The sequence below is a fragment of the Haemaphysalis longicornis genome, unplaced genomic scaffold (assembly GCF_048455015.1).
Source record: "Haemaphysalis longicornis isolate Haplotype H1 unplaced genomic scaffold, Haemaphysalis longicornis Haplotype H1 scaffold_9, whole genome shotgun sequence".
Taxonomy (NCBI): Eukaryota; Metazoa; Arthropoda; class Arachnida; order Ixodida; family Ixodidae; genus Haemaphysalis; species Haemaphysalis longicornis.
The window spans coordinates 56,683,125-56,696,541 of record NW_027526460.1 but is presented as its reverse complement, the minus strand read 5'-3'; the positions used below and the strand labels follow the sequence as shown (position 1 = coordinate 56,696,541).

At 45.4% G+C, this 13,417-nt stretch overlaps 1 protein-coding gene across 1 annotated transcript; it reads left to right on the top strand.

Annotated features, from left to right (window-relative positions):
• The first annotated feature begins 42 nt into the window (after window positions 1-42).
• LOC144152575 (pyridoxal kinase-like) lies at window positions 43-10,762 on the top strand. Its single transcript, XM_077683883.1, has 9 exons — window positions 43-377; window positions 489-543; window positions 1,165-1,269; window positions 1,359-1,442; window positions 1,764-1,798; window positions 1,890-1,975; window positions 2,548-2,818; window positions 6,882-6,948; window positions 10,503-10,762. Exons 1-9 carry the CDS (start codon window positions 291-293, stop codon window positions 10,688-10,690), a joined length of 978 nt encoding a protein of 325 aa, XP_077540009.1. The 5' UTR covers window positions 43-290; the 3' UTR covers window positions 10,691-10,762.
• Window positions 10,763-13,417: the final 2,655 nt, after the last annotated feature.

Sequence of the window (13,417 nt, the reverse complement as noted above, 5' to 3'; positions counted from 1 at the left end):
AGTGATTTGAATAAAGTCAGTGAACAAACGAGCCAAGGCCAAGCCGGCCAAGCCTCTCTCTGGAGGCGTTGGTTTCGTTTCTATGGCCTCAGCGGTTCAGTTTTATTGGGCCGCAACTGTCGAAAGCGTAGGGCACTTAGGGGCGCCTCGCTTTCGCTAGCGTCACGTGTCTTCCCCCCTGCTGCCAGATGCTTGTTCAAGGCCAGTGGATCTCAGAGTGGCAGGCAGCACAGATCAGCACTTTTCAGACGACCTTTTGCCGCACGCTGTGAGCTGACGGCTAAGCTCAGATGGCTCGCGACTACCGGGTGCTCTCCATACAGAGCCATGTGGTTTCTGGATACGTGGGAAACAAAAGTGCATGCTTCCCTCTTCAGGTAAGGCCCGCTTGGGAGGGGTTCCCCTTCGTTTGAATGCATGTTAGGCTACTGTCGGGCACCTTAGCAGATCACTAACTGCACGTGCACCTACCAAAACTCCCCCGGCAGACTCTGGGATTCGAAGTGGACTTCATCAACTCCGTTCAGTTCTCCAACCATACCGGTGAGTCACTTGAGCTACCGGGGTTTCTGAAAGAGCGTTTCGGTTCCGTTATGCAATGCGCGCCTTCCCCTTTCCACTTAAAAAATAATAATTCTAACCCAGATCTTGCACCGAAGTTTCACTTGAGTTTCTTTGTTTAATAATGGTGAAGACGATGCCGACTACCAGTAACTGTCTGCAACAGAAAGGACAGAAAGATGCCATGTATAACCGTAATAGGAACAAAATTTAAGCACCACCGCCCACTTTCTTTTAATTCTCAGTTGGTTGATTATGATTCGCTTGCCAACCCGCTAAATCTCGTTGTCTCTATCCGTGGATATCTGTTACCCGAGCTTGAAGTGTCATGGTCAGCGCATATATATCAAATTCCTTTGTGTCGCTATGTGCAGCCAGTTCTGACCGATATTTTTTTTTCGTTTTATTTGAGCCCACAATACTTATCTCCAGCTGCTTATCATCTCTCGATCGTGCATACCGGAAGCCGGTGTTTTTCAAGTTCTTGTCTCATTTTTTATTCAGTGTGCAGGATTGCTGTTTGCTGCAGCTGTGTAAAACTTAATTGCTTCTCCATGCACGTCTCGAGTGCCTATGCACAAAACATATTTTGCATACTTTCAGGGTATCCCGATTTCAAGGGTCAAGTCCTGAATGCTGAGGAGCTTCAGGACCTCTATGATGGCCTGAAGCTGAATAGAATTAACAGATATTCACACATTCTAACAGGTAGGCTGTATTCCATCCTAACGTTAATTATTATTCATTATGTTTGAGACCTTTCATTTCACACATCAGTTCTCAAACTTAATTTTCAGGCTACGTTGGCTCAGACTCCTTTCTAAACAAAGTGGCCGATATAATAGAAGAATTAAAAAGAGAGACTCCTACATTAATGTATGGTGAGTGAAAACTTTTAACTTTCTGTCTACGTCGGAGCATGGGTATTTATGCAACTTGTCAAAGAGCATAAACACAGCTGCCTCGGTCTTGTCTAGGACACTTAAGTGGTGCTTTATGCTGAGTTTAATTGAAAGCCTTTTGGTGACACCCTGTGAGGTTGACCTCGTCGCATGATATTGTGTGGGCATGTAATGACCGGCAAATAATGCTTTTATTGAATGAATCGCAGTGTTTAGAGAGTGCAGACAAGCCTTTTTGTTGCGTGCTGATATCTTGCAAAGGCCAGAGAATGCAGGCACTGAAATTTCGCTGTATTGCAGTGTGCGATCCTGTGATGGGGGATAACGGAAAACTGGTAAGGGCTGACTTTGTCTAATGAGCTGTATGCCTGGTAAAATGTATTGGCCTATCTTAGCTTCCCTCTGCGGTTCCCTTTTTTTTTCCAGTACGTACCACAAAGCCAGGTGAACATCTATCGAGACCGCCTCACTGTCATGGCTGACGTAGTGACCCCAAACCAGTTTGAGCTAGAGTGAGTATTTGTTCTGAAGTTGTGAAAGCTTGGATGCATTCGCTTGTCAAGGGTTGGGCAAATGGGGATTCACTTTAGGATATTTTCACCACTGATGGCATAAAAAGAGCAGAGCGTGTATGTGCGTCAAGTGGTCCGATATAACCACGTCTGGCCAATTGTGGCAGGGCTGACTATGTAGTGGTACGTATTAGAAATACCTGCCTACAAACTTTAGACGACTCATGATATTTATGCGGGTTTGATTCCCGGCTGCCGCGACTGCTTTTCTGATGGAGGCGAAAAGCAAAAGCGCCCGTGTGTACGGGATTTCGGTGCACGTTGAAGATCCCCAGGTGGTCAAAATTAATCAGGAGCTCTCAACTACAGTGCGCCTCATCGCCTGCGCTGTGTTGGCGCATTAAACCCTACAATCAATCAATGAATCAATCATAATCTTTGACAGATCCAGGCTATTGCTGTGCGTGATGCTAAACTAAAGTGGTGAATGAGTGTGTATCTGACTACAATGCAGATGTTGGCCAGAATGAACTACTAGCGGATTAACGAATGCACGCAATGTTATGTGGCAGGCTTCTATCCGAGAAGGAGATCACGACAGAGGGTACCGTCCTGGAGGCCATGGACGTGCTCCACAAGAAGGGCATCCCTATTGTGGTGCTCACATCGTTCCGGCCGGCTGAGTCGGCCAAGGAGATCTACCTGTACGGCAGCACGCGAAAGGAAGGCCAGCGCACCGCTGTCAAGATCGAGATCCCCACAATCTCGGCGCACTTTACCGGCACGGGGGACCTGCTGGCTGCCTGCATCCTCGCCTGGATTACTCGCACTAACAACCTCAAGGTGCGTGGAGTGTGCTTCGAAAGGGGAGGGGCTAGATTGCGAGCAGCCTTGCAGTGCATTTAATAGTGCTGCAAAGCTGTTTTGCAGTGCACAATAGTGCCGTGTTGTGGTTGGGAGGCATGTTTGTTTATGTGAGTGACCTTACCGTCACTGCCCTGGGGACTGAGAAGGTCGTAAATGTTGTCGTATGTTGATGTGAAGTTTCTGTTGCAGTGGAAGAGTAGCATGGGCGTGTTGTCATGGCAGGACATGTGTAGCGTGGCAAAATTGCCAGTATAAAAGTACAGTCGAGCACACTTGTAACGAACTTGGTCACCATACCAAATTTGTTAGCTACATCTGATGTTCATAATAACTTTAATCAGCGTTTCGTGCGCTCAGAAACGTGGTGTGGCCAGGCATGACCACCGGCGATAGTGGCACAAGTTGCAGCCATGAAGCAGCAAAGGTAGCTCTGGCTACAGCATTGCTGCTCACATGAATGGATGTCTTGGCGCGAACAAAGTTACCTGTGCCGAGAAATGGCTGGTAGTGTGGGCAACAATTGCACTGTAAACCATCTGCGCACTCAGCAGGCGGTTTGCAACTCGTGCGACTTTCTACCCGAGGCAGAAACCATTGACTGGATGAAATAGCTGTGGTTAAATCCAAATAAGCTTACTTTAGCAGCGAGTACAATGGCACACTTTCCATAAGTCTGTAAATGCTGCAGCTTTGCCCTCCAAGCACGAGTCAGCTAAAACATGTCGAGCACAGCGCACTCAGATATCAAATGCCACACATGTCGCGCTGCTTGTTGAGCTTTTTTTTTCTTGCTTTTTATTGTTTTTTTTTCCTCGCGGCTGAACTACATTAGTTTTCTAGTAGTAAACATGAACAGAAACGCTGAAATCACTCTCCTGCCACTTAGTACTCAAGGCTAGGCCAGAGGGCAGAGGCAGGTGCTCCGCAGATGTTAGCTCAGCTGTCACAAACTTGTTGCACATCTCCCCCTCGCATACCACTCCCTCCCTGCCGCTTCGTTCCTCTATCCAGGGGCAACCTTGAACCTGAGGCGAGGACGTTACTTCTTGTTTACATTTTCTTTCAGCCTTGTTGTTTTCTCTTGCTGGCTGCTATCAGTGCATTTGGGAAAGAAAAGTGAAAAACGGAAATACTGCGCCGTACATCTGACGCTTTGTGTGCACGGAAAGCCTGTTGAAGTGGTGACTGCAAACATCCGCCACAGACGGGCTGCACTGTCGCGCACGCTAGTTTTATTGGAAACTTACTGCTGTTACCTCAGTGCATATAGGCACGCCCATGGTGCACATGGCCCAGCCGCCAATTGTGGCAAATCTTCAGGGCTGGCAGCGATCCTGGCAGTGGAGAATCTCCGCGCAACAATATAATCATGAGATTTATCAGCAGGTTGGCTGCAGGAGGGGGGTCCGAAAGGGCACCGCATTGTGTGCTCAGTCTGATCAGCGGCTCTGTTAAACTTTCTCTTTGGGGGTGCCTCAGTGACATGAGCAAGCAGTGAAGGCAAAACAGACGGCACTTCTCAGAGAAGTTACTTGTGCAAGCAGAGGACTCTGACACTACAAAGTGGCACTGCGCACGTGGAAAGAGGTTCTACTTTGTGAATTCCTGTCTTCTCCTCTTCTTTTTGTGTGTTGCATAAGAAAAGAAGTGTACGTGTCTTTGTAGAAAAAAAAATTTAATAGTTTTATTATAAAACAAAAACTCAAGTGATTCAGGAGTGCTTTGAACCAACCCATAATGCTGCAGCAGTACGGCCGCAAGTAACACGCTCCAGACTGCTTAACCAACAGGGAACGGGTGATAAGGGGCGGTTTCGACTATAACTTGTCAAATCCGCTCCGGGTCAGCCATAACGCACCAACATTCGTGTTATTTTTAATTGACACCGCATATCATGAAATGGACCATTGCAGTAATGTGGCATAGATTACATAGAATGGGTCTGTATTTGGTTCCGTCAGCTGTGAACTTTTTTTTGCCTGGCCTTTTGTCGATCGTCACTGTAATTTCCATTTTGGGCTCCAATTTATTACTGTGGAATACGTCGGATGTAACTCAAAACATTGGGTTAAAGTTCTGTTGGACATACCTCTGATGTGTATTTTAGGTTACGTTGGATGTAACTCAAAACATTGCGTTGAAGTTACGTCAGACATAACTTTAATCTTTAACTATTTCTAGACACTGCGTAGTTAAAATTTATGAGCTAGAGTTGGCTTTCCCGCATAGCGCTCCAGCTGTGCAACAAAGCGCAACATGTGTAAACAGTTCACGACAAGTGTACACTAACAATGGGGTGCCAGCACATCGGAAGTGAAACGCTAATTGCAAGTGAAATTTAAAAGCCGAGAAACAGTATTTTTGTTGACAGTGGGATGAGTGAGTAACTCGGAGTTAGTGCCTGTTGACTTTGTTGACTATCATACCAGCCCCTAGCATGCCTAAAGCATAAGCACAGGTATGTGAATCGAGTCTTCAGTGACTTCAGTGACTCGAGGGATTACAACAGAGACACTCCCTCTATTCAAACATGTTGGAGAACTTGCATTTCTTTATGACAGTGTCCGCCAAATTTTTTTTTCTTCTGCTGTGTGATCTTGTCTTAATTTTTCATGTATAATTTCTTGCACCATTTTTCTTATTGAGGACTTGTATGTGGTGGCACAGATATAAGTAAATATACAGTCTAGTCCACTTATAACAATATACAAGCTCCAAGGAAATTCCATCGCTATTGCAAATAATTGTTATAAACGGGTTTCGCAATAAACTGGCTAAGCAGAACTCGAAACATTTTATTCGCATGCTAGCAAGGTTGTACTGCTACTTATTTTCAGAAAAGAAGCCGTAGTCGGTCAGCTTTGTCTGCTGCACGCGAAGCTGGCACACATCTTTTTCAAGAGCATCTATAAGTGCTTCACCTAGCTTAGTGAAAGGTCCTTGGCGGAAACAAAGTCCCTTAGCAACTGTATCATGCATTGGGCCTCCTGCGAAAACACTGAACCGCGTCGTCAGAGTCGTCACTGTCACCGCTGTCCGCAGCCCGCATCTGCGCAGCGATTGCCTCTTCAGTGAGGCATTCGGATGTTCCTAAAACATTGGCCCTTACGTCCCTTCTGTGGAAAGATGGAGGCAGTTGAAGAGGAGCCCTGTGAAGTTCAAGGCGGTGCGCACGTGACAAAACAAGCGAACGCACGAGTGAGTGGCACAGGGATGAGGCCAAAGCGGTAGTGCCGGGAGGGGGTTCGGCAGGAAAACAGCTCTCCTCCCCTCGCGTCCTCGTAAGCGGCACAGCCGACTCATTTTCTGAGGGGTGGAAGAGATGCGAGGTGCATCGCGGTGATTGCGGCTCGCAGCGCATGTCATCAGCGCGTAGAGCCAGCGGCAGCTCGCATTTTATCATACCAGCTCAATCGTTATATTCATAATCGTTATTATCATAACTAGATTCAATTGTTATATCTAACATCGCGGCACTGAAGCATTGTAGTAGTAAGTGGTTCATTTTACCATAGAAAACATACAAAAGTGGACAGTGCCGTAGTTGCTGCTCGAAACATGGTGTTTTGAGCAGCAGGCGGCCCCAAAATTCCGCCAGCCTTCAGCTAAAAATAAACTGGGCAGGAATGGAGTGTGGTTGAATGAAGAAGCATTACATGCCTTGTAACGCGATAAATCTGGTGTTGTGAGCAGCACATGGCCCCAAGCTTTCATGCGTCTTCAACTAAAAATAGACTGTTGCTGAAAAGGCGCGTGCTTGAGTGCCAACGAGGCTGAAGAAGAGAGAGAGAATGTGGCAAAGAGCGAAATGCTGGGAACTTGCTGCTACTGCACTGGTTTCGGCACCCAACCCAGGTTGAATTGGGCAGTACACTAGTCTTTGATATGCGTCGCTAAGAACGGCGCAATGCTTTTGCAATCAAGCCACATAAGCCGAAAGTTTCTCGCCCTTGCTGCATGCCCGGAAATATCCCAGTTGTGAAATCCAAAACGTTGTTCGTGGTGTGTGCATCAATTTGTCTTTTCTGTCTGTTCCCAGGAGGCCTTGGAGAAGGCCGTAGCTACGGTGCAGGGCGTGCTGCTCAAAACCTTCAAGCATGCGTCGGGTAAGGCACTGCTTTTGGCACCGTATGTATGGGTGCACTGCTCTGTGGCACACCGCAGCCACTCTTGTTGCGCTTCTTTTTAAAAGGTTGATGGGAACAAACAGTAGTTGGTGTGTTCACGTCTCAGAATTTATTGCTATGTCAAACTGAATGGGAGGCTTAGCGCAAAAAAAAGATGAGGACGGTGGCAGACGCGACAGGCGCTACTGCGAGACATCTACGAGACATCTGCCACTGTCCTCGTCGTTTTTGCGCTAAGCCTCCCATTCAGTATGTACCAACTAGCCCAACAGCATGTGTTATTGCTGTGTCAAATTTGCACATGTGACCTTCATTGATCAGACGCACAGAGAGGCGCATCAACGCTTGCACATTTGCTGCTACTGTGCAGCTTTTTAGCTCCCTGTGATTTGACGATATACACTCAAGACCCTGGTTCTTTTGGCATGTTCTCCCTCTGTGCCTCCTCACACACAAACACACAGCCACTAAATTTGAATCTTGAATTGTTAAGTTTAGTCCGAATATTCAAACATACTAAGAATTCTTAGGGTGGCACCAACTCCTAAGAAAGCTGTAGCCCCAAAACAGCTGCAGGCCACGAATTGTGCCACTTGTACCACTGATGAATGTAGGCTATGCATGCGCTAATGTTTTTTTTTTTTTTTTTTCGAATATTTGAATGAATGGTATATTATTCAATATTCGCTCCAATCAGAGTAACCAGGAATTTCATGTATTGAACACTAACAAATGCTGACGCTTAGGTTACATTTTCCTCGTGAAGAGTGACACATACGGAGTGCATTCTCTCAAAAGGCGAGTCTAAGCGCCTGTTCCTTTTTTTCTTTTTTTTTTTTTGTTTCCTAACATCCTTCTTGTGTCCTTTCCACACACTGGGGTGGGCTGCTGACCATGGTGTTAACAAAGTCAAGCTCATGCATGCTGTGGTCGGCGCTCGGACACAGTTAAGCACCGGGCCAAATGCCATGAAGTAATCTGGTCAGAAACTAAAATGTATTTGAAGCACTGCCTGTTATCGTTTTCTATGGCCAGAGATTCGCTGGCGTGGCGCACTCCTATCTTATCTCCCTCACCAGCTCGCAGTTTGAAGGTCCAACTCCTCTTCGCTGAAGAGGGGGACGTTGAAGGCAATAACCAGTGGGGCAGATGCGGAAGCACTTTTTACAACCTCATAGCTGCCCACTGCTGATCTGCACAGCGAGTGCTCCCTTAAAACAGGCATTTCAATTGCATTTTTTTTGCTTTGTTTTGCAGAGGAGAAAAAAAAATAAGATTTGAAATTTCGGTGAGCAATATGAGAGATGCATTTAATTCTTACCCTAGCACGTTTCATTGCAAAAAAGCTAAATGTGGCGGTTCGTTAGCTTTACATCTTTGGTATGCACAGAGTGTAACCCGAGAGGTACAGAAAAAAGAATGTACCGGGACACGGATGGTAGAGGATTGAGGAAGTGCGATTACCATAGCTTCGGTTGCAGTGCATGAGCCGAAGAGCCATTTTTTTCATGCGCCCTGCGTCTTACATGACCCTAACATAAGGGGGGACGTAGCAAGTAAAACGACTTTTTTATTTATGGACAAAATTGAATCAAATTGGGAGAATTTATGCAGCTAACCATTCTAGCAACAGAACTGAAATCAGTTTAAAGCTACCTTCTATACTTTTCAAGTTAGAGTACTAATTACCTGAAACTTGCATTCAGCACAATTAACTAATTAGGCAAGAAGTCAACAAGATTTTTACATCAGTGTGATCAGGAAGGTCTATTCTGTGCAAGGAAGCTATTAGATTATTGCATTATATCCTGTAGGTATAAAAAAGAACAAGAAAGGTTTCACCTTTTTTTTTTTTTTTTTTAAATCGGAAATAGTTTTATGTCAAAAAGAAAGTGAAGCTTCTGTCTTTCTTTCTGGATACCTAATGAAAATAAAGCAATAATCTAATACTTTCCTTTCACAGAATAGACCTTCCTAATCACGCTGACATAAAAATCTTGTTGAGTTCTTGCCTAATTAGTTGATTAATTTCGGGACAGCTTTGTGAAGGTAATTAGTCTGGTAAATCAAAAAGTATAGAAGATATTTTTAAACTGATTCAAGTTTTGTTATTAGGTTAATTAACTGCATAAATTCTCCTAATTTGACTGAATTTGGTCCATAAATAACAAAAATAGTTTTACTTGCCACATCCCCCCCGCTAAGTGTAAACTTGGACTTCAGCAGGGTGCCCTGAGAATTGCTTTGCATTTGTCAAAGTTCGCTAACTGTTGCGTGTGTTGCAATGACAATGACAATGAGTTGTCATTGTGGTGCTTGTGGCTGCTGGATGATTTTTCGTTTTTTACTACTAGTACTATTCCAATTGTTTGAAGAAAACCATTATTTGCTTTGAAGGCTAGGGTCACTATATATTTGCGTGCGCCTAGGAAACACAATTATGCATTTGCGTTTCCGGTTGTTGCTTATTGCACCTCAAGAGTGCAGATGCTTCTGACAGTGGATGAATAGTTGTTTTTGCTTTTAGGGGTAATATGAAGCGGATAATGGTATTGTTCGAATGGTTTCAAATGGAAGTGAATGCTTTGCGATCATCAGTCTAGAAAATGATCTTTATAACTTTTTCAATGCACATTGTTATCTGGGACATTAAAAAAAAGTGTACAAGAGATTTTTAACGACCTTTCTATGGTACAAAACAAACACTGCTGCAAACTCAAGTGGAATTCTTGCTTTTAGCTTAGCTAATGGTTTCTGAAGTGCAAATAATATTCCTATTTCCACTGCCTTTTACGACTAACCAGGAAACATTTGTTACATGATTGAGCCAGTAGATGTATGCTTTGCACCTGTTGTCTTCATTGGACGGCTGTACTTTTTTTAATTGCTGTAAATGCTGTCACGCAGCGAAGACGAAGTGGGGTAATTGTAGAAATGGACGTTTATTGGAACGAACATGTGCTCCACAAAGAACTTAGAGAGAACACAAATGTGCACAGATGATTGTCACGAATCAAATGCTCCTGCATTTGCCTTGCAAGCATTTATTTCTCCTCATTATTCCTTCGGGAACCAACAGATCAGATCGAGAACACTGGTGATCAAAGAAGAACATTCCAGCCTAGTGACAACAGGGCGACACGCTCTCCCTATCAAATAATTAAGATGGCCTGCACAGCATATAAAAGAAAGGAAAGGAAATGCGCTTCGCTTCAAACATAGAAAAGATGGCCAGGTGCATTCAGACGCTGGTTACAAAACAAATAGGTAAACAAGACAGAAGGAAATGTTCTCGGAATTACTGAATGAAAAGGGGGTGAGGGGAAACGACTGAAATCTTTGGAAATCTGAAAGCAGATCTAAGTGCGATAGAATTCGCAGGCACAGCCACTAGGTTTGTTATGAAGTTTGATAGTAACGCTACTGTAACTAGTTACATGATGGATTAAGCTAAAGGTGAACTTCTGCATCGACCTGAACACAGTGCAGCGCTCATAATAGCGAATAAAGGTTCCTGCTCGATCCTCTTGCAGAAAAGGAAAAGGAGCGGGGAGGTGAAGCGGCTGCAGCGGCCCCTGCCACGGAGGGCGCCGAAGCGCCAGCTGCCCCGGCGGCAGCTCAGGTTGCAGCGAAGATGGCCACCCTGGAGCTGCGCCTGGTGCAGAGCAAGGAGCACATCGAGAACCCCCACTCGGACATCCGGGCCATCAAGATCTTCTGATCCAGCCTGGCAGTAGGAAGCCAAAGGGGGGAGGGGGGACGTCGTAGAATAAAGGGCCTTATTTGTGAACAAGTGTTGCTGGCTACTCTGGCCTTCGTATTGCCTCAGAGCATGCTCTATTGAAATTCACTGTGTGCTTTATTTCCAGCATCAGGTGCAGTGCCAACAATTTCAGCACTGCCATTGGTGCAGCCCCTGAGGTTGCTCCAGATGACTCATTGTTACGAGGAGGTAGTGTGTATTATTACTAGCAGTAATGCACTCTGCCTTGCTGAAAACCATTATTTTAGTCGCTGACTAAGCTTGCACCCGAGGCCCAACATATTTGTCAACCCTCCCCCCACCTCATGGATGCGACACAATTAATAATAATAATAATAGTATTGTTTTATATTGTTGTTGTAATAGCAAAAGCTGGGTGGTTGGAAAAACACGTGATCTTAATGTTTAGATGCAAATGTGCAAAAGGCTGTTCACTGGTACTGAAGGTGTGGGCTTCAAAATGTCAATACAAGCATACATAATAAGCATGTTGTGTGAAATAAAGTTACAAGATAGCAACCAATGTGTTGTATGTATACTATGGGAAATATGCAAGAAAAGATGGCTACAAAATAATCGTGTTTATTACGAAAACAAAATCACGGTGAAACCAAACAGCATGCCTGCCTTACCCTGGCTCAAGCCGTTACAACAGGTCAAACCTCCTTTGGCCTGTCTTCCTATAACCATAGAGTTTCTTAGAATTTATATAGTAAGGAGCTCTATGCCTATATTCTCTGAGAAAAAGATGTGAAGGACCTCGAAGTTTTGCATCGTGCCATGATCGGTGCTATTGGGGACCTCCCAAGACGCTTCAGAATCGATCTCCTTGAGAAGACTGCACCACTGCCACCGTGCCCCATTCTCGTGGCAGAGACTAAACTGTGCCACCAACAGTGCCTTGACCTTGCCCCTCAAGGGCAAGCTCTTCAACAATATCACCGCCAAAACAGCTACATGGATATCTCCAATGTGCTGCCTGCTCTTTTGTTACGGAAACACCCAGCACTGGGCCTTCTTCACCTCCGCCTAATTACACCTCACCTCCAAGCTGTACAAGAGCAGTACATTACCCAGCTAGCTCACGACAAAGGCTCTGAGGAGGTAGATATTTGTACAGATGCAGGTATGAGTGCAGCAATGGCCTGGACTTGCCCCTAAGACCCAACCCTCAATGGATCCAAGCAGATGAGTAACGCATATAACAATGTCGAACTAGTTGGCATATGTGGAGCAGTCCAACAGATTCAGATCTACCAGCAATCTGACCATCGCTATGACCGCATCATTACTGATTTACGTGTTATCCTCCAGGAACAAGGCTTACACCCATAGCATTCAATCCTTGCGCGAAGACTGCATTCATATCCGACTGTCTTGGACACCTGGTCACACAGCTGGAGCGACTGGAAACCAGCAAGACCGCAACGCTGCTAGCGGGTGCCTTCTTTCAACTCCTCCGCTGGCTATACCGGGCCCACTGACAGCCAAATCCCTCCTGCATCTTAACCTGGTACCATAAAAAGCAGCAGCTGCGGCAGCAGTCAACAGCAACTTCAAGAAGCCACACCTCCGAGCTTTTTCCCTGCTTCGATATCCCTCGCTCGGCAGGGTGAAATCTTCGTCAACAAAGCATGTGCAGACGGAGCCTACACTCCGGACATGTTACCATGGCACATGGTACCATTGGTACCATCCCAAGCTACCACAGACGGCCATGGAACTTAAGAAACAGTGGTGCACCTATGGGGGGAGTTTTGGGGGTTGTGACCCCCCCCAGAGGTTACAACCCCCCCAACCCCCCTTCCCAGACCACTTCCACCGAACCGACAACTGAAGTTAAACAACTAGTCTCAGAAGTATTTATTATTGGACATTCGTAGTTAAATCTCGAAGACAAATATTGTTTTACCGGTATCGAAAAATAGAAAAAAACAAGAGCATGAGCAATTAGTAAGATTTTTGTAGGGCCACATTTTACCACTTTGTGAACCTTTGTGCGCAACTTCCGTCAATTATTGGGCTAAAAAAAAAAAAAAATGACACGGAAATTTCCCATGGGTTCGGACTCAGTATTGTCGAGCTTGCTTTCTGACCTCAAATGATCAAATCTAATCAGATCAGATTGAATTTATTTTATTTCATTTGAAAGCTTAAACTGTTTTTTTCTTCAATACTAGGCACTGTACGTAGGAGCTTCGGTTTTCCTTTATATATATCGCCTGAGTTTGTAACATTATAGTGAGGAAAGCGGCCATGTTTCGTGCACAGTTAGCAAAACCAGTGAACACGGATAACGATGTAGTGTTGAATAGGCTCCCAGAAATACAGGTTAATTTGACCGCTCAGCACAAATTGTGCCAACATAAGTAGTGGAAAGTGATACCAATTTGAGCCACACGAGACCTTCTACGTCACAGCTGTGATCGACCTCGCGTACGGTGCACATGATCAGTATGTGTGCAAGAAATTTGAAACCGTGGTTGCGCGTGCGGTGCATGCCGGGACGCATGCGGGAAATTTGAAACCGGATCTCGCGCAGTGCATGCCAGGACGTGCTGTGCAGGAAATTTGCAATTGGGGCGCGGCCAGTAGTGATCATAATTGCCGGGTGGCGCCATCTATGCACGAGTGGGAGAGGCTTTCTGACCGGAGTGCCCACTTTGGGTGGAAGTGGTGCCAGCT

What these genes read in the sequence shown, in the direction of transcription:
- LOC144152575 (XM_077683883.1), top strand. Translation starts at nt 291, where the DNA reads ATGGCTCGCGACTACCGGGTGCTCTCCATACAGAGCCATGTGGTTTCT. An exon ending in TGGGGGATAACGGAAAACTG is followed by an intron (nt 1,799 to 1,889) that starts GTAAGGGCTGAC and finishes TTTTTTTTCCAG; the next exon opens with TACGTACCACAAAGCCAGGT. An exon ending in CCAAACCAGTTTGAGCTAGA is followed by an intron (nt 1,976 to 2,547) that starts GTGAGTATTTGT and finishes GTTATGTGGCAG; the next exon opens with GCTTCTATCCGAGAAGGAGA.